The sequence below is a fragment of the Salvelinus fontinalis genome, unplaced genomic scaffold (genome assembly GCF_029448725.1).
Source record: "Salvelinus fontinalis isolate EN_2023a unplaced genomic scaffold, ASM2944872v1 scaffold_1058, whole genome shotgun sequence".
Taxonomy (NCBI): Eukaryota; Metazoa; Chordata; class Actinopteri; order Salmoniformes; family Salmonidae; genus Salvelinus; species Salvelinus fontinalis.
In genome coordinates, this window is record NW_026601267.1 from 42,264 (window position 1) to 62,848 (window position 20,585).

General features: G+C 42.5%; 1 protein-coding gene across 1 annotated transcript in view; it reads right to left on the minus strand.

Annotated features, from left to right (window-relative positions):
• LOC129848548 (wolframin-like) overlaps positions 1–17,348 on the minus strand; it is a 50,664-nt gene extending 33,316 nt beyond the window's left edge. Inside the window, exons 1-3 of the mRNA XM_055915714.1 lie at positions 17,112–17,348; positions 16,360–16,545; positions 13,575–13,691 (exon numbers count right to left, since the gene is read on the minus strand). Coding sequence (XP_055771689.1) covers positions 13,575–13,691; positions 16,360–16,545; positions 17,112–17,348 — 540 coding nt within the window. The remainder of the gene's footprint in view (positions 1–13,574; positions 13,692–16,359; positions 16,546–17,111) is intronic.
• Between the last annotated feature and the right edge of the window lie 3,237 nt (positions 17,349–20,585).

The following is a 20,585-nucleotide window of genomic DNA, read 5'->3' on the forward strand; positions in this document are numbered from 1 at the left end:
AAGTGATGTACCTGGTGTCAGAGTGTTTAAGTGATGTACCTGGTGTCAGAGTGTTTAAGTGATGTACCTGGTGTCAGAGTGTTTAAGTGATGTACCTGGTGTCAGAATGTTTAAGTGATGTACCTGGTGTCAGAGAGTTTAAGTGATGTACATGCTGTCAGAGTGTTTAAGTGATGTACCTGGTGTCAGAGTGTTTAAGTGATGTACCTGGTGTCAGAATGTTTAAGTGATGTACCTGGTGTCAGGATGTTTAAGTGATGTACCTGGTGTCAGAGTGTTTAAGTGATGTACCTGGTGTCAGAGTGTTTAAGTGATGTACCTGGTGTCAGAGTGTTTAAGTGATGTACCTGGTGTCAGAGTGTTTAAGTGATGTACCTGGTGTCAGAGTGTTTAAGTGATGTACCTGGTGTCAGAGTGTTTAAGTGATGTACCTGGTGTCAGAATGTTTAAGTGTTGTACCTGGTGTCAGAATGTTTAAGTGATGTACCTGGTGTCAGAGTGTTTAAGTGATGTACCTGGTGTCAGAGTGTTTAAGTGATGTACCTGGTGTCAGAATGTTTAAGTGATGTACCTGGTGTAAGAATGTTTAAGTGATGTACCTGGTGTCTGAGTGTTTAAGTGATGTATCTGGTGTCTGAGTGTTTAAGTGATGTACCAGGTGTCAGAATGTTTAAGTTATGTACCTGGTGTCAGAGTGTTTAAGTGATGTATCTGGTGAATGTTTAAGTGATGTACCTGGTGTCAGAGTGTTTAAGTGATGTACCTGGTATCAGAATGTTTAAGTGGTGTACCTGGTGTCAGAGTGTTTAAGTGATGTACCTGGTGTCAGAGTGTTTAAGTGATGTACCTGGTGTCAGAGTGTTTAAGTGATGTACCTGGTGTCAGAATGTTTAAGTGATGTACCTGGTGTCAGAGAGTTTAAGTGATGTACATGCTGTCAGAGTGTTTAAGTGATGTACCTGGTGTCAGAATGTACCTGGTGTCAGAGTGTTTAAGTGGTGTACCTGGTGTCAGAATGTTTAAGTGATGTACCTGGTGTCTGAATGTTTAAGTGATGTACCTGGTGTCAGAATGTTTAAGTGATGTACCTGGTGTCAGAATGTTTAAGTGATGTACCTGGTGTCAGAGTGTTTAAGTGATGTACCTGGTGTCAGAGTGTTTAAGTGATGTACCTGGTGTCAGAATGTTTAAGTGATGTACCTGGTATCAGAATGTTTAAGTGATGTACCTGGTGTCAGAGTGTTTAAGTGATGTACCTGGTGTCAGAGTGTTTAAGTGATGTACCTGGTGTCAGAGTGTTTAAGTGATGTACCTGGTGTCAGAATGTTTAAGTGATGTACCTGGTGTCAGAGAGTTTAAGTGATGTACATGCTGTCAGAGTGTTTAAGTGATGTACCTGGTGTCAGAATGTACCTGGTGTCAGAGTGTTTAAGTGGTGTACCTGGTGTCAGAATGTTTAAGTGATGTACCTGGTGTCTGAATGTTTAAGTGATGTACCTGGTGTCAGAATGTTTAAGTGATGTACCTGGTGTCAGAATGTTTAAGTGATGTACCTGGTGTCAGAATGTACCTGATGTCAGAATGTTTAAGTGGTGCACCTGGTGTCAGAATGTTTAAGTGATGTACCTGGTGTCAGAATGTTTAAGTGATGTACCTGGTGTCAGAATGTTTAAGTGATGTACCTGGTGTCAGAGTGTTTAAGTGATGTACCTGGTGTCAGAGTGTTTAAGTGATGTACCTGGTGTCAGAGTGTTTAAGTGATGTACCTGGTGTCAGAGTGTTTAAGTGATGTACCTGGTGTCAGAATGTTTAAGTGGTGTACCTGGTATCAGAATGTTTAAGTGATGTACCTGGTGTCAGAGTGTTTAAGTGATGTACCTGGTGTCAGAGTGTTTAAGTGATGTACCTGGTGTCAGAGTGTTTAAGTGATGTACCTGGTGTCAGAATGTTTAAGTGATGTACCTGGTGTCAGGATGTTTAAGTGATGTACCTGGTGTCAGAGTGTTTAAGGGATGTACCTGGTGTCAGAGTGTTTAAGTGATGTACCTGGTGTCAGAGTGTTTAAGTGATGTACCTGGTGTCAGAGTGTTTAAGTGATGTACCTGGTGTCAGAGTGTTTAAGTGATGTACCTGGTGTCAGAGTGTTTAAGTGATGTACCTGGTGTCAGAGTGTTTAAGTGATGTACCTGGTGTCAGAATGTTTAAGTGTTGTACCTGGTGTCAGAGTGTTTAAGTGTTGTACCTGGTGTCAGAATGTTTAAGTGATGTACCTGGTGTCAGAGTGTTTAAGTGATGTACCTGGTGTCAGAGTGTTTAAGTGATGTACCTGGTGTCAGAGTGTTTAAGTGATGTACCTGGTGTCAGAGTGTTTAAGTGATGTACCTGGTGTCAGAGTGTTTAAGTGATGTACCTGGTGTCAGAGTGTTTAAGTGATGTACCTGGTGTCAGAGTGTTTAAGTGATGTACCTGGTGTCAGAATGTTTAAGTGATATACCTGGGGTCAGAATGTTTAAGTGATGTACCTGGTGTCAGAATGTTTAAGTGATGTACCTGGTGTCAGAGTGTTTAAGCCATGTACCTGGTGTCAGAATGTACCTGGTGTCAGAATGTTTAAGTGATGTACCTGGTGTCAGAGTGTTTAAGCTATGTACCTGGTGTCAGATTGTTTAAGTGATATACCTGGTGTCAGAATGTACCTGGTGTCAGAATGTTTAAGTGATATACCTGGTGTCAGAATGTACCTGGTGTCAGAATGTTTAAGTGATGTACCTGGTGTCAGAATGTTTAAGTGATGTACCTGGTGTCAGAATGTTTAAGTGATGTACCTGGTGTCAGAGTGTTTAAGTGATGTACCTGGTGTCAGAATGTTTAAGTGATGTACCTGGTGTCAGAGTGTTGTAGTGATGTACCTGGTGTCAGGATGTTTAAGTGATGTACCTGGTGTCAGGATGTTTAAGTGATGTACCTGGTGTCAGAGTGTTGTAGTGATGTACCTGGTGTCAGGATGTTTAAGTGATGTACCTGGTGTCAGAGTGTTGTAGTGATGTACCTGGTGTCAGAGTGTTGTAGTGATGTACCTGGTGTCAGAATGTTTAAGTGATGTACCTGGTGTCAGAGTGTTGTAGTGATGTACCTGGTGTCAGGATGTTTAAGTGATGTACCTGGTGTCAGAGTGTTGTAGTGATGTACCTGGTGTCAGAATGTTTAAGTGATGTACCTGGTGTCAGAGTGTTGTAGTGATGTACCTGGTGTCAGAATGTTTAAGTGATGTACCTGGTGTCAGAGTGTTTAAGTGATGTACCTGGTGTCAGAGTGTTTAAGTGATGTACCTGGTGTCAGAGTGTTTAAGTGATGTACCTGGTGTCAGAATGTTTAAGTGATGTACCTGGTGTCAGAGAGTTTAAGTGATGTACATGCTGTCAGAGTGTTTAAGTGATGTACCTGGTGTCAGAATGTACCTGGTGTCAGAGTGTTTAAGTGGTGTACCTGGTGTCAGAATGTTTAAGTGATGTACCTGGTGTCTGAATGTTTAAGTGATGTACCTGGTGTCAGAATGTTTAAGTGATGTACCTGGTGTCAGAATGTTTAAGTGATGTACCTGGTGTCAGAGTGTTTAAGTGATGTACCTGGTGTCAGAGTGTTTAAGTGATGTACCTGGTATCAGAATGTTTAAGTGATGTACCTGGTGTCAGAATGTTTAAGTGATGTATCTGGTGTCAGAGTGTTTAAGTGATGTACCTGGTGTCAGAGTGTTTAAGTGATGTACATGGTGTCAGAGTGTTTAAGTGATGTACCTGGTGTCAGAATGTTTAAGTGATGTACCTGGTGTCAGAATGTTTAAGTGATGTACCTGGTGTCAGAGTGTTTAAGTGATGTACCTGGTGTCAGAGTGTTTAAGTGATGTACCTGGTGTCAGAATGTTTAAGTGATGTACCTGGTGTCAGGATGTTTAAGTGATGTACCTGGTGTCAGAGTGTTTAAGTGATGTACCTGGTGTCAGAGTGTTTAAGTGATGTACCTGGTGTCAGAGTGTTTAAGTGATGTACCTGGTGTCAGAGTGTTTAAGTGATGTACCTGGTGTCAGAGTGTTTAAGTGATGTACCTGGTGTCAGAGTGTTTAAGTGATGTACCTGGTGTCAGAGTGTTTAAGTGATGTACCTGGTGTCAGAATGTTTAAGTGTTGTACCTGGTGTCAGAATGTTTAAGTGATGTACCTGGTGTCAGAGTGTTTAAGTGATGTACCTGGTGTCAGAGTGTTTAAGTGATGTACCTGGTGTCAGAATGTTTAAGTGATGTACCTGGTGTAAGAATGTTTAAGTGATGTACCTGGTGTCTGAGTGTTTAAGTGATGTATCTGGTGTCTGAGTGTTTAAGTGATGTACCAGGTGTCAGAATGTTTAAGTTATGTACCTGGTGTCAGAGTGTTTAAGTGATGTATCTGGTGAATGTTTAAGTGATGTACCTGGTGTCAGAGTGTTTAAGTGATGTACCTGGTATCAGAATGTTTAAGTGGTGTACCTGGTGTCAGAGTGTTTAAGTGATGTACCTGGTGTCAGAGTGTTTAAGTGATGTACCTGGTGTCAGAGTGTTTAAGTGATGTACCTGGTGTCAGAATGTTTAAGTGATGTACCTGGTGTCAGAGAGTTTAAGTGATGTACATGCTGTCAGAGTGTTTAAGTGATGTACCTGGTGTCAGAATGTACCTGGTGTCAGAGTGTTTAAGTGGTGTACCTGGTGTCAGAATGTTTAAGTGATGTACCTGGTGTCTGAATGTTTAAGTGATGTACCTGGTGTCTGAATGTTTAAGTGATGTACCTGGTGTCAGAATGTTTAAGTGATGTACCTGGTGTCAGAGTGTTTAAGTGATGTACCTGGTGTCAGAGTGTTTAAGTGATGTACCTGGTGTCAGAATGTTTAAGTGATGTACCTGGTATCAGAATGTTTAAGTGATGTACCTGGTGTCAGAGTGTTTAAGTGATGTACCTGGTGTCAGAGTGTTTAAGTGATGTACCTGGTGTCAGAGTGTTTAAGTGATGTACCTGGTGTCAGAATGTTTAAGTGATGTACCTGGTGTCAGAGAGTTTAAGTGATGTACATGCTGTCAGAGTGTTTAAGTGATGTACCTGGTGTCAGAGTGTTTAAGTGATGTACCTGGTGTCAGAATGTTTAAGTGATGTACCTGGTGTCAGGATGTTTAAGTGATGTACCTGGTGTCAGAGTGTTTAAGTGATGTACCTGGTGTCAGAGTGTTTAAGTGATGTACCTGGTGTCAGAGTGTTTAAGTGATGTACCTGGTGTCAGAGTGTTTAAGTGATGTACCTGGTGTCAGAGTGTTTAAGTGATGTACCTGGTGTCAGAGTGTTTAAGTGATGTACCTGGTGTCAGAATGTTTAAGTGTTGTACCTGGTGTCAGAATGTTTAAGTGATGTACCTGGTGTCAGAGTGTTTAAGTGATGTACCTGGTGTCAGAGTGTTTAAGTGATGTACCTGGTGTCAGAATGTTTAAGTGATGTACCTGGTGTAAGAATGTTTAAGTGATGTACCTGGTGTCTGAGTGTTTAAGTGATGTATCTGGTGTCTGAGTGTTTAAGTGATGTACCAGGTGTCAGAATGTTTAAGTTATGTACCTGGTGTCAGAGTGTTTAAGTGATGTATCTGGTGAATGTTTAAGTGATGTACCTGGTGTCAGAGTGTTTAAGTGATGTACCTGGTATCAGAATGTTTAAGTGGTGTACCTGGTGTCAGAGTGTTTAAGTGATGTACCTGGTGTCAGAGTGTTTAAGTGATGTACCTGGTGTCAGAGTGTTTAAGTGATGTACCTGGTGTCAGAATGTTTAAGTGATGTACCTGGTGTCAGAGAGTTTAAGTGATGTACATGCTGTCAGAGTGTTTAAGTGATGTACCTGGTGTCAGAATGTACCTGGTGTCAGAGTGTTTAAGTGGTGTACCTGGTGTCAGAATGTTTAAGTGATGTACCTGGTGTCTGAATGTTTAAGTGATGTACCTGGTGTCAGAATGTTTAAGTGATGTACCTGGTGTCAGAATGTTTAAGTGATGTACCTGGTGTCAGAGTGTTTAAGTGATGTACCTGGTGTCAGAGTGTTTAAGTGATGTACCTGGTGTCAGAATGTTTAAGTGATGTACCTGGTATCAGAATGTTTAAGTGATGTACCTGGTGTCAGAGTGTTTAAGTGATGTACCTGGTGTCAGAGTGTTTAAGTGATGTACCTGGTGTCAGAGTGTTTAAGTGATGTACCTGGTGTCAGAATGTTTAAGTGATGTACCTGGTGTCAGAGAGTTTAAGTGATGTACATGCTGTCAGAGTGTTTAAGTGATGTACCTGGTGTCAGAATGTACCTGGTGTCAGAGTGTTTAAGTGGTGTACCTGGTGTCAGAATGTTTAAGTGATGTACCTGGTGTCTGAATGTTTAAGTGATGTACCTGGTGTCAGAATGTTTAAGTGATGTACCTGGTGTCAGAATGTTTAAGTGATGTACCTGGTGTCAGAATGTACCTGATGTCAGAATGTTTAAGTGGTGCACCTGGTGTCAGAATGTTTAAGTGATGTACCTGGTGTCAGAATGTTTAAGTGATGTACCTGGTGTCAGAATGTTTAAGTGATGTACCTGGTGTCAGAGTGTTTAAGTGATGTACCTGGTGTCAGAGTGTTTAAGTGATGTACCTGGTGTCAGAGTGTTTAAGTGATGTACCTGGTGTCAGAGTGTTTAAGTGATGTACCTGGTGTCAGAATGTTTAAGTGGTGTACCTGGTATCAGAATGTTTAAGTGATGTACCTGGTGTCAGAGTGTTTAAGTGATGTACCTGGTGTCAGAGTGTTTAAGTGATGTACCTGGTGTCAGAGTGTTTAAGTGATGTACCTGGTGTCAGAATGTTTAAGTGATGTACCTGGTGTCAGGATGTTTAAGTGATGTACCTGGTGTCAGAGTGTTTAAGGGATGTACCTGGTGTCAGAGTGTTTAAGTGATGTACCTGGTGTCAGAGTGTTTAAGTGATGTACCTGGTGTCAGAGTGTTTAAGTGATGTACCTGGTGTCAGAGTGTTTAAGTGATGTACCTGGTGTCAGAGTGTTTAAGTGATGTACCTGGTGTCAGAGTGTTTAAGTGATGTACCTGGTGTCAGAATGTTTAAGTGTTGTACCTGGTGTCAGAGTGTTTAAGTGTTGTACCTGGTGTCAGAATGTTTAAGTGATGTACCTGGTGTCAGAATGTTTAAGTGATGTACCTGGTGTCAGAATGTTTAAGTGATGTACCTGGTGTCAGAGTGTTTAAGTGATGTACCTGGTGTCAGAATGTTTAAGTGATGTACCTGGTGTCAGATTGTTTAAGTGATGTGCCTGGTGTAAGAATGTTTAAGTGATGTACCTGGTGTCTGAGTGTTTAAGTGATGTACCAGGTGTCAGAATGTTTAAGTGATGTACCTGGTGTCAGAGTGTTTAAATGATGTATCTGGTGAATGTTTAAGTGATGTACCTGGTGTCAGAATGTTTAAGTGATGTACCTGGTGTCAGAATGTTTAAGTGATGTACCTGGTATCAGAATGTTTAAGTGATGTACCTGGTGTCAGAGTGTTTAAGTGATGTACCTGGTGTCAGAATGTTTAAGTGATGTACCTGGTGTCAGAGAGTTTAAGTGATGTACATGCTGTCAGAGTGTTTAAGTGATGTACCTGGTGTCAGAATGTACCTGGTGTCAGAGTGTTTAAGTGGTGTACCTGGTGTCAGAATGTTTAAGTGATGTACCTGGTGTCTGAATGTTTAAGTGATGTACCTGGTGTCAGAATGTTTAAGTGATGTACCTGGTGTCAGAATGTTTAAGTGATGTACCTGGTGTCAGAATGTTTAAGTGATGTACCTGGTGTCAGAATGTACCTGGTGTCAGAATGTTTAAGTGGTGTACCTGGTGTCAGAATGTTTAAGTGGTGTACCTGGTGTCAGAATGTTTAAGTGATGTACCTGGTGTCTGAATGTTTAAGTGATGTACCTGGTGTCAGAATGTTTAAGTGATGTACCTGGTGTCAGAATGTTTAAGTGATGTACCTGGTGTCAGAGTGTTTAAGTGATGTACCTGGTGTCAGAGTGTTTAAGTGATGTACCTGGTGTCAGAATGTTTAAGTGATGTACCTGGTATCAGAGTGTTTAAGTGATGTACCTGGTGTCAGAATGTTTAAGTGATGTACCTGGTGTCAGAGAGTTTAAGTGATGTACATGCTGTCAGAGTGTTTAAGTGATGTACCTGGTGTCAGAATGTACCTGGTGTCAGAGTGTTTAAGTGATGTACCTGGTGTCAGAGTGTTTAAGTGATGTACCTGGTGTCAGAATGTTTAAGTGATGTACCTGGTGTCAGAGAGTTTAAGTGATGTACATGCTGTCAGAGTGTTTAAGTGATGTACCTGGTGTCAGAATGTACCTGGTGTCAGAGTGTTTAAGTGGTGTACCTGGTGTCAGAATGTTTAAGTGATGTACCTGGTGTCAGAATGTTTAAGTGATGTACCTGGTGTCAGAATGTACCTGATGTCAGAATGTTTAAGTGGTGTACCTGGTGTCAGAATGTTTAAGTGATGTACCTGGTGTCAGAATGTTTAAGTGATGTACCTGGTGTCAGAATGTACCTGGTGTCAGAATGTTTAAGTGGTGTACCTGGTGTCAGAATGTTTAAGTGATGTACCTGGTGTCAGAATGTTTAAGTGATGTACCTGGTGTCAGAATGTTTAAGTGATGTACCTGGTGTCAGAGTGTTTAAGTGATGTACCTGGTGTCAGAGTGTTTAAGTGATGTACCTGGTGTCAGAGTGTTTAAGTGATGTACCTGGTGTCAGAGTGTTTAAGTGATGTACCTGGTGTCAGAATGTTTAAGTGGTGTACCTGGTATCAGAATGTTTAAGTGATGTACCTGGTGTCAGAATGTTTAAGTGATGTACCTGGTGTCAGAGTGTTTAAGTGATGTACCTGGTGTCAGAGTGTTTAAGTGATGTACCTGGTGTCAGAGTGTTTAAGTGATGTACCTGGTGTCAGAGTGTTTAAGTGATGTACCTGGTGTCAGAGTGTTTAAGTGATGTACCTGGTGTCAGAGTGTTTAAGTGATGTACCTGGTGTCAGAGTGTTTAAGTGATGTACCTGGTGTCAGAGTGTTTAAGTGATGTACCTGGTGTCAGAGTGTTTAAGTGATGTACCTGGTGTCAGAGTGTTTAAGTGATGTACCTGGTGTCAGAGTGTTTAAGCCATGTACCTGGTGTCAGAATGTACCTGGTGTCAGAATGTTTAAGTGATGTACCTGGTGTCAGAGTGTTTAAATGATGTATCTGGTGAATGTTTAAGTGATGTACCTGGTGTCAGAATGTTTAAGTGATGTACCTGGTGTCAGAATGTTTAAGTGATGTACCTGGTATCAGAATGTTTAAGTGATGTACCTGGTGTCAGAGTGTTTAAGTGATGTACCTGGTGTCAGAATGTTTAAGTGATGTACCTGGTGTCAGAGAGTTTAAGTGATGTACATGCTGTCAGAGTGTTTAAGTGATGTACCTGGTGTCAGAATGTACCTGGTGTCAGAGTGTTTAAGTGGTGTACCTGGTGTCAGAATGTTTAAGTGATGTACCTGGTGTCTGAATGTTTAAGTGATGTACCTGGTGTCAGAATGTTTAAGTGATGTACCTGGTGTCAGAATGTTTAAGTGATGTACCTGGTGTCAGAATGTACCTGGTGTCAGAATGTTTAAGTGGTGTACCTGGTGTCAGAATGTTTAAGTGATGTACCTGGTGTCAGAATGTTTAAGTGATGTACCTGGTGTCAGAATGTTTAAGTGATGTACCTGGTGTCAGAGTGTTTAAGTGATGTACCTGGTGTCAGAGTGTTTAAGTGATGTACCTGGTGTCAGAGTGTTTAAGTGATGTACCTGGTGTCAGAGTGTTTAAGTGATGTACCTGGTGTCAGAATGTTTAAGTGGTGTACCTGGTATCAGAATGTTTAAGTGATGTACCTGGTGTCAGAATGTTTAAGTGATGTACCTGGTGTCAGAGTGTTTAAGTGATGTACCTGGTGTCAGAGTGTTTAAGTGATGTACCTGGTGTCAGAGTGTTTAAGTGATGTACCTGGTGTCAGAGTGTTTAAGTGATGTACCTGGTGTCAGAGTGTTTAAGTGATGTACCTGGTGTCAGAGTGTTTAAGTGATGTACCTGGTGTCAGAGTGTTTAAGTGATGTACCTGGTGTCAGAGTGTTTAAGTGATGTACCTGGTGTCAGAGTGTTTAAGTGATGTACCTGGTGTCAGAGTGTTTAAGTGATGTACCTGGTGTCAGAGTGTTTAAGCCATGTACCTGGTGTCAGAATGTACCTGGTGTCAGAGTGTTTAAGCTATGTACCTGGTGTCAGAGTGTTTAAGTGATATACCTGGTGTCAGAATGTACCTGGTGTCAGAATGTTTAAGTGATATACCTGGTGTCAGAATGTACCTGGTGTCAGAATGTTTAAGTGATGTACCTGGTGTCAGAATGTTTAAGTGATGTACCTGGTGTCAGAATGTTTAAGTGATGTACCTGGTGTAAGAATGTTTAAGTGATGTACCTGGTGTCTGAGTGTTTAAGTGATGTACCAGGTGTCAGAATGTTTAAGTGATGTACCTGGTGTCAGAGTGTTTAAATGATGTATCTGGTGAATGTTTAAGTGATGTACCTGGTGTCAGAATGTTTAAGTGATGTACCTGGTGTCAGAATGTTTAAGTGATGTACCTGGTATCAGAATGTTTAAGTGATGTACCTGGTGTCAGAGTGTTTAAGTGATGTACCTGGTGTCAGAATGTTTAAGTGATGTACCTGGTGTCAGAGAGTTTAAGTGATGTACATGCTGTCAGAGTGTTTAAGTGATGTACCTGGTGTCAGAATGTACCTGGTGTCAGAGTGTTTAAGTGGTGTACCTGGTGTCAGAATGTTTAAGTGATGTACCTGGTGTCAGAGTGTTTAAGTGATGTACCTGGTGTCAGAGTGTTTAAGTGATGTACCTGGTGTCAGAGTGTTTAAGTGATGTACCTGGTGTCAGAGTGTTTAAGTGATGTACCTGGTGTCAGAGTGTTTAAGTGATGTACCTGGTGTCAGAGTGTTTAAGTGATGTACCTGGTGTCAGAGTGTTTAAGTGATGTACCTGGTGTCAGAGTGTTTAAGTGATGTACCTGGTGTCAGAGTGTTTAAGTGATGTACCTGGTGTCAGAATGTTTAAGTGATATACCTGGTGTCAGAATGTTTAAGTGATGTACCTGGTGTCAGAATGTTTAAGTGATGTACCTGGTGTCAGAGTGTTTAAGCCATGTACCTGGTGTCAGAATGTACCTGGTGTCAGAATGTTTAAGTGATGTACCTGGTGTCAGAGTGTTTAAGCTATGTACCTGGTGTCAGAGTGTTTAAGTGATATACCTGGTGTCAGAATGTACCTGGTGTCAGAATGTTTAAGTGATATACCTGGTGTCAGAATGTACCTGGTGTCAGAATGTTTAAGTGATGTACCTGGTGTCAGAATGTTTAAGTGATGTACCTGGTGTCAGAATGTTTAAGTGATGTACCTGGTGTCAGAGTGTTTAAGTGATGTACCTGGTGTCAGAATGTTTAAGTGATGTACCTGGTGTCAGAGTGTTGTAGTGATGTACCTGGTGTCAGGATGTTTAAGTGATGTACCTGGTGTCAGGATGTTTAAGTGATGTACCTGGTGTCAGAGTATTGTAGTGATGTACCTGGTGTCAGAATGTTTAAGTGATGTACCTGGTGTCAGAGTGTTGTAGTGATGTACCTGGTGTCAGGATGTTTAAGTGATGTACCTGGTGTCAGAGTGTTGTAGTGATGTACCTGGTGTCAGAATGTTTAAGTGATGTACCTGGTGTCAGAGTGTTGTAGTGATGTACCTGGTGTCAGGATGTTTAAGTGATGTACCTGGTGTCAGAGTGTTTAAGTGATGTACCTGGTGTCAGAGTGTTTAAGTGATGTACCTGGTGTCCGAGTGTTTAAGTGATGTACCTGGTGTCAGAGTGTTTAAGTGATGTACCTGGTGTCAGAGTGTTTAAGTGATGTACCTGGTGTCAGAGTGTTTAAGTGATGTACCTGGTGTCAGAGTGTTTAAGTGATGTACCTGGTGTCAGAGTGTTTAAGTGATGTACCTGGTGTCAGAGTGTTTAAGTGATGTACCTGGTGTCAGAATGTTTAAGTGATATACCTGGTGTCAGAATGTTTAAGTGATGTACCTGGTGTCAGAATGTTTAAGTGATGTACCTGGTGTCAGAGTGTTTAAGCCATGTACCTGGTGTCAGAATGTACCTGGTGTCAGAATGTTTAAGTGATGTACCTGGTGTCAGAGTGTTTAAGCTATGTACCTGGTGTCAGAGTGTTTAAGTGATATACCTGGTGTCAGAATGTACCTGGTGTCAGAATGTTTAAGTGATATACCTGGTGTCAGAATGTACCTGGTGTCAGAATGTTTAAGTGATGTACCTGGTGTCAGAATGTTTAAGTGATGTACCTGGTGTCAGAATGTTTAAGTGATGTACCTGGTGTCAGAGTGTTTAAGTGATGTACCTGGTGTCAGAATGTTTAAGTGATGTACCTGGTGTCAGAGTGTTGTAGTGATGTACCTGGTGTCAGGATGTTTAAGTGATGTACCTGGTGTCAGGATGTTTAAGTGATGTACCTGGTGTCAGAGTATTGTAGTGATGTACCTGGTGTCAGAATGTTTAAGTGATGTACCTGGTGTCAGAGTGTTGTAGTGATGTACCTGGTGTCAGGATGTTTAAGTGATGTACCTGGTGTCAGAGTGTTGTAGTGATGTACCTGGTGTCAGAATGTTTAAGTGATGTACCTGGTGTCAGAGTGTTGTAGTGATGTACCTGGTGTCAGGATGTTTAAGTGATGTACCTGGTGTCAGAGTGTTTAAGTGATGTACCTGGTGTCAGAGTGTTTAAGTGATGTACCTGGTGTCAGAGTGTTTAAGTGATGTACCTGGTGTCAGAGTGTTTAAGTGATGTACCTGGTGTCAGAGTGTTTAAGTGATGTACCTGGTGTCAGAATGTTTAAGTGATATACCTGGGGTCAGAATGTTTAAGTGATGTACCTGGTGTCAGAGTGTTTAAGCCATGTACCTGGTGTCAGAATGTTTAAGTGATGTACCTGGTGTCAGAGTGTTTAAGCCATGTACCTGGTGTCAGAGTGTTTAAGTGATATACCTGGTGTCAGAATGTACCTGGTGTCAGAATGTTTAAGTGATGTACCTGGTGTCAGAGTGTTTAAGTTATGTACCTGGTGTCAGAGTGTTTAAGTGATATACCTGGTGTCAGAATGTACCTGGTGTCAGAATGTTTAAGTGATATACCTGGTGTCAGAATGTACCTGGTGTCAGAATGTTTAAGTGATGTACCTGGTGTCAGGATGTTTAAGTGATGTACCTGGTGTCAGAATGTACCTGGTGTCAGAATGTTTAAGTGATGTACCTGGTGTCAGAATGTACCTGGTGTCAGAATGTTTAAGTGATGTACCTGGTGTCAGGATGTTTAAGTGATGTACCTGGTGTCAGAGTGTTTAAGTGATGTACCTGGTGTCCGTCCAGGTGTGTGCAGAAGATCTGTGTCTGAGCCAGACCTTTCACCTTCCAGGCAGGAGGACCACACAGCTGCCCGTACTGTCTCCAGGTCAACGTAGAGTTATAGCCCTAAACATCAACATTACATTTCATTCAATACAACTAAAGGATTTTTTTTTTAATCAAATATGTAATTAAATCAAATCAAATAGGTAAATAAACTAAATATGACATTTAATTAAATCAGTGGAGTTCATTTAGCCCCAGTTACGGTCCCATCCAGTATAAAGCGAGACAAGTACAGCCCCAGTTACGGTCCCATCCAGTAAAAAGCGAGCCAAGTACAGCCCCAGTTACGGTCCCATCCAGTATAAAGCAAGCCAAGTACAGCCCCAGTTATGGTCCCATCCAGTATAAAGCTAGACAAGTACAGCCCCAGTTACGGTCCCATCCAGTATAAAGCGAGCCAAATACAGCCCCAGTTACGGTCCCATCCAGTATAAAGCAAGCCAAGTACAGCCCCAGTTACGGTCCCATCCAGTATAAAGTGAGCCAAGTACAGCCCCAGTTACGGTCCCATCCAGTATAAAGCTAGACAAGTACAGCCCCAGTTACGGTCCCATCCAGTATAAAGCTAGACAAGTACAGCCCCAGTTACGGTCCCATCCAGTATAAAGCTAGACAAGTACAGCCCCAGTTACGGTCCCATCCAGTATAAAGCGAGCCAAGTACAGCCCCAGTTACGGTCCCATCCAGTATAAAGCGAGCCAAGTACAGCCCCAGTTACGGTCCCATCCAGTATAAAGCGAGCCAAGTACAGCCCCAGTTACGGTCCCATCCAGTATAAAGCGAGCCAAGTACAGCCCCAGTTACGGTCCCATCCAGTATAAAGCGAGCCAAGTACAGCCCCAGTTACCGCCCCATCCAGAGATACATTCACATAACTGTAATAGAATGAGCTCCAACAGTATTGGGGACAGTGACACATGTTACTGTCCCAATACTTTTGTTATTTTGGCTTTGTACTCCAGCACTTCTGATTTGAAATAATACAACGACTAAGAGGTTAAAGTGCAGACGGACAGCTTTAATTTAATGGTTTTGTCATCGGGTGAACCGTTTAGAAATTACAGCATTTTTTGCACATAGTTCCCCCCCCCATTTTAGGGGACCAAAAGCATTGGGAAAATGCACTTCTATGTGTTTGAAAGTAGTCTAAAGTGTAGCATTTGGTCCCATATTCCTAGCACGTAATGACTACATCAAGCTTGTGACTCAATAAAAGTGACTCCAAAATGACACAATACATTATTTACCATTCATTTCTAATTTTGCACAAAATAATCTGAAACACAACCAAAACAAACAGCAAATGTATCCAACAAGTTTGTAGAGTCACAAGCTTGACGTAGTCATTACGTGCTGTGAAGATGGGACCAAATACTACACTTTTTACCACTAAGTGAATTTATCCAAATACTTTTGCTCCCCTAAAATGGAGGGACTATGTACAAAAAGTGATGTAATTTCTAAACGGTTCACCGGATGTGCATGAAAATACCCTCAAATTAAAGCTGTCAGTCTGACCTTTAACCTTGAAAGAATTGTTGCATTTCAAAACCGAAGTGCTGGAATACAGAGTCAGAAAAATCAAAAATGTGTCACTGTCCCAATACTTTTAGAGCTCACTGTATGTCTCCCCCCCCCCCCCCCCCACTTTTTTTTTTTTTTTTAATTAATGGATTATTTATTTGTACACAAGGAAATAGAAAACAATGTGATGAGGGTTTTAAAAAGACAAGAGAAAAGTGCAGGAGAAGGAAAAACCCCTTAAGGGATTTATAAGGCAACTCCCTCTTTCAAATATGTATTGAATAAACCCCTCCCTCTTTCAAATATGTATCGAATAAACCCCTCCCTCTTTCAAATATGTATCGAATAAACCCCTCCCTCTTTCAAATATGTATAGAATAAACCCCTCCCTCTTTCAAATATGTATAGAATAAACCCCTCCCTCTTTCAAATATGTATAGAATAAACCCCTCCCTCTTTCAAATATGTATCGAATAAACCCCTCCCTCTTTCAAATATGTATCGAATAAACCCCTCCCTCTTTCAAATATGTATCGAATAAACCCCTCCCCCTTTCAAATATGTATCGAATAAACCCCTCCCTCTTTCAAATATGTATCGAATAAACCCCTCCCCCTTTCAAATATGTATCGAATAAACCCCTCCCTCTTTCAAATATGTATAGAATAAACCCCTCCCTCTTTCAAATATGTATAGAATAAACCCCTCCCCATTTCAAATATGTATAGAATAAGCCCCTCCCTCTTTCAAATATGTATCGAATAAACCCCTCCCCCTTTCAAATATGTATCGAATAAACCCCTCCCTCTTTCAAATATGTATCGAATAAACCCCTCCCCCTTTCAAATATGCATCGAATAAACCCCTCCCTCTTTCAAATATGTATCGAATAAACCCCTCACCCTTTCAAATATGTATAGAATAAACCCCTCCCTCTTTCAAATATGTATCGAATAAACCCCTCCCCCTTTCAAATATGTATAGAATAAACCCCTCCCCCTTTCAAATATGTATAGAATAAACCCCTCCCCCTTTCAAATATGTATAGAATAAACCCCTCCCCCTTTCAAATATGTATAGATTAAACCCCTCCCCCTTTTCAAATATGTATAGAATAAACCCCTCCCCCTTTCAAATATGTATAGAATAAACCCCTTCCCCTTTCAAATATGTATAGAATAAACCCCTCCCCCTTCCTCTTTACCTGCAGTCCCTCAGACTGGTACACGTACATCCAGAAGAACAGCATCACCGTGGTGACGCAGCACAGGATGAGCTTGACGGCGCCTCGTTGCGACATGGAGTGGAACACGTCCATGAGCGACAGGCCGAAGCGCGTCCACAGCCTCAGGGTCACCGGCACCGCACACACGGCCAGCGTCACAATCATCTGAGAGTTAGAACGAGATGAAACTTTATTGACCCAACGCAATGTGGGAATGTGTCCCAAGTCAGACTACCGTGATTATAGTGGTATTATAGGGGGTTTATAGTGGCATTATAGTGGTATTATAGTGGTATTATAGTGGCATTATAGTGGTATTATAGTGGTATTATAGTGGTATTATAGTGGAATTATAGTGGTATTATAGGGGATTTATAGTGCTATTATAGTGGTATTACAGTGGTATTACAGTGGTATTACAGTGGTATTACAGTGGTATTATAGTGGTATTATAGTGGTATTATAGTGGTATTATAGTGGCATTATAGTGGTATTATAGGGTATTATAATGGTATTACAGTGGTATTATAGTGGTATTACAGTGTGTTGATTTGTGTATTTTGTAAACTGACCTCACTAAATTAAACAAATGCAAATTGACAATAAAGTTATCGTATCGCCATTTGGGAACACAACAGAAACAAGTCCTTGACTTTATTGGGCTATCCCCATCGTGTTTTTAAAATGTATGTCCTGTGTGCATGTCTCTTAAACTGCCGACCAATCATCACCTTGGTGAGCTCCAGCTCCAGGAACCATTTGACCAGCTGGATGAGGACCATGGCGGCCAGCCCCATGGCCAGCACGGGCAAGGCAAACAGGAACAGGAAGTAGGCAACGCAGGTCCGGATGAGCCCCACGGGGGAAGAGTTTTGGAGCAGCACCACAGAGAACTCACACCACAGGAAGCAGACCAGGTAGGGGACCAGGAAACAGTAGGTCCCACGGAAACCACGCTGCCTAGCCATACTGGGAGGGGGGGGGGGGGGGGGGGGGGGGGGGTTGTAGGGGTGGTGAGGAGATGAGAGAGGGGGGTTGTAGGGGTGGTGAGGAGATGAGAGAGGGGAGAGAGGGGGGAAGGGTGGGGTGGTGAAGCAAAAATGTTATGGTGAAGCCGCAAATAGCTAATTTTGGCATGGATTACTGAGGCTTTTCAGCGACAACAATCTAACTGAAAATGACTCTGCTACTCTTACTATATGGAGTAGAACCTTCACAAACATCTCCCTTGTCAAACGCACATCAGATGTGATTGATCTATTTTAAACTTAGCAGACATTCTTATCCAGAGAGACTTCCAGGAGCAGTTAGGGATGACTTGCTCAAGGGCACATCAACAGATTTTTCAACTTGTCGGCTCAGGGATTCGAACCAGCTACCTTTTGGTTGATGGACCAAGAGTCCAGCCGCTCGGCTGCCTGATGCCATATTCCATAGTGCTCACCTGAATCAAATCAAATGTATTTATATAGCCCTTCTTACATCAGCTGATATCTCAAAGTGCTGTACAGAAACCCAGCCTAAAACCCCAAACAGCAAGAACAGGAAAAACAGGAAGTAGAAGTAGAGGTACTGACCTGCAGAACAGGAAGTAGAGGTAGAGGTAGAGGTACTGACCTGTAGAACAGGAAGTAGAGGTAGAGGTACTGACCTGTAGAACAGGAAGTAGAGGTAGAGGTACTGACCTGCAGAACAGGAAGTAGAGGTACTGACCTGAAGAACAGGAAGTAGAGGTAGAGGTACTGACATGTAGAACAGGAAGTAGAGGTAGAGGTACTGACCTGAAGAACAGGAAGTAGAGGTAGAGGTACTGACCTGTAGAACAGGAAGTAGAGGTAGAGGTACTGACCTGAAGAACAGGAAGTAGAGGTAGAGGTACTGACCTGAAGAACAGGAAGTAGAGGTAGAGGTACTGACCTGTAGAACAGGTAGTAGAGGTAGAGGTGCTGACCTGTAGAACAGGTAGTAGAGGTACTGACCTATAGAACAGGTAGTAGAGGTACTGACCTGTAGAACAGGAGGTAGAGGAAAAGGTACTGACCTGAAGAACAGGAAGTAGAGGTACTGACCTGAAGAACAGGTAGTAGAGGTAGAGGTACTGTCCTGTAGAACAGGTAGTAGAGGTACTGACCTGAAGAACAGGTAGTAGAGGTAGAGGTACTAACCTGTAGAACAGGTAGTAGAGGTACTGACCTGAAGAACAGGAAGTAGAGGTAGAGGTACTGACCGGTAGAACAGGTAGTAGAGGTACTGACCTATAGAACAGGTAGTAGAGGTACTGACCTGTAGAACAGGAGGTAGAGGAAAAGGTACTGACCTGTAGAACAGGAAGTAGAGGTAGAGGTACTGACCTGTAGAACAGGAAGTAGAGGTAGAGGTACTGACCTGTAGAACAGGTAGTAGAGGTACTGACCTGTAGAACAGGAAGTAGAGGTAGAGGTACTGACCGGTAGAACAGGTAGCAGAGGTACTGACCTATAGAACAGGTAGTAGAGGTACTGACCTGTAGAACAGGTAGTAGAGGTAGAGGTACTGACCTATAGAACAGGTAGTAGAGGTAGAGGTACTGACCTGTATAACAGGAAGTAGAGGTAGAGGTACTGACCTGTAGAACAGGAAGTAGAGGTAGAGGTACTGACCTGTAGAACAGGAAGTAGAGGTAGAGGTACTGACCTGAAGAACAGGAAGTAGAGGTAGAGGTACTGACCTGAAGAACAGGAAGTAGAGGTAGAGGTACTGACCTGAAGAACAGGAAGTAGAGGTAGAGGTACTGACCTGTAGAACAGGAAGAAGAGGTAGAGGTACTGACCTGTAGAACAGGTAGTAGAGGTACTGACCTGTAGAACAGGTAGTAGAGGTAGAGGTACTGACCTGTAGAACAGGTAGTAGAGGTACTGACCTGTAGAACAGGTAGTAGAGGTACTGACCTGTAGAACAGGAAGAAGAGGTAGAGGTACTGACCTGTAGAACAGGAAGTAGAGGTAGAGGTACTGACCTGTAGAACAGGAAGTGGAGGTAGAGGTAAAGACCTGTAGAACAGGAAGTAGAGGTAGAGGTAGAGGTAAAGACCTGTAGAACAGGAAGTAGAGGTACTGACCTGTAGAACAGGAAGAAGAGGTAGAGGTACTGACCTGAAGAACAGGAAGTAGAGGTAGAGGTAGAGGTAGAGGTACTGACCTTTAGAACAGCAAGTAGAGGTAGAGGTGCTGACCTGTAGAACAGGAAGTACAGGTAGAGGTGCTGACCTGTAGAACAGGTAGTAGAGTTAGAGGTAGAGGTACTGACCTGTAGAACAGGAAGTAGAGGTAGAGGTGCTGACCTGTAGAACAGGAAGTAGAGGTAGAGGTACTGACCTGTAGAACAGGAAGTAGAGGTAGAGGTGCTGACCTGTAGAACAGGAAGTAGAGGTAGAGGTAGAGGTACTGACCTGTAGAACAGGTAGTAGAGTTAGAGGTAGAGGTACTGACCTGTAGAACAGGAAGTAGAGGTAGAGGTGCTGACCTGTAGAACAGGAAGTAGAGGTAGAGGTACTGACCTGAAGAACAGGAAGTAGAGGTAGAGGTACTGACCTGAAGAACAGGAAGTAGAGGTAGAGGTAGAGGTACTGACCTGTAGAACAGGAAGTAGAGGTAGAGGTAGAGGTACTGACCTGTAGAACAGGAAGTAGAGGTAGAGGTAGAGGTACTGACCTGAAGAACAGGAAGTAGAGGTAGAGGTACTGACCTGAAGAACAGGAAGTAGAGGTAGAGGTACTGACCTGAAGAACAGGAAGTAGAGGTAGAGGTAGAGGTACTGACCTGTAGAACAGGAAGTAGAGGTAGAGGTACTGACCTGAAGAACAGGAAGTAGAGGTAGAGATACTGACCTGAAGAACAGGAAGTAGAGGTAGAGGTACTGACCTGTAGAACAGGAAGTAGAGGTAGAGGTACTGACCTGTAGAACAGGAAGAAGAGGTAGAGGTACTGACCTGTAGAACAGGAAGTAGAGGTAGAGGTAGAGGTACTGACCTGTAGAACAGGAAGTAGAGGTAGAGGTAGAGGTACTGACCTGTAGAACAGGAAGTAGAGGTAGAGGTACTGACCTGTAGAACAGGGAGGTAGAGGTAGAGGTACTGACCTGTAGAACAGGAAGTAGAGGTAGAGGTACTGACCTGTAGAACAGGTAGTAGAGGTAGAGATACTGACCTGTAGAACAGGAAGTAGAGG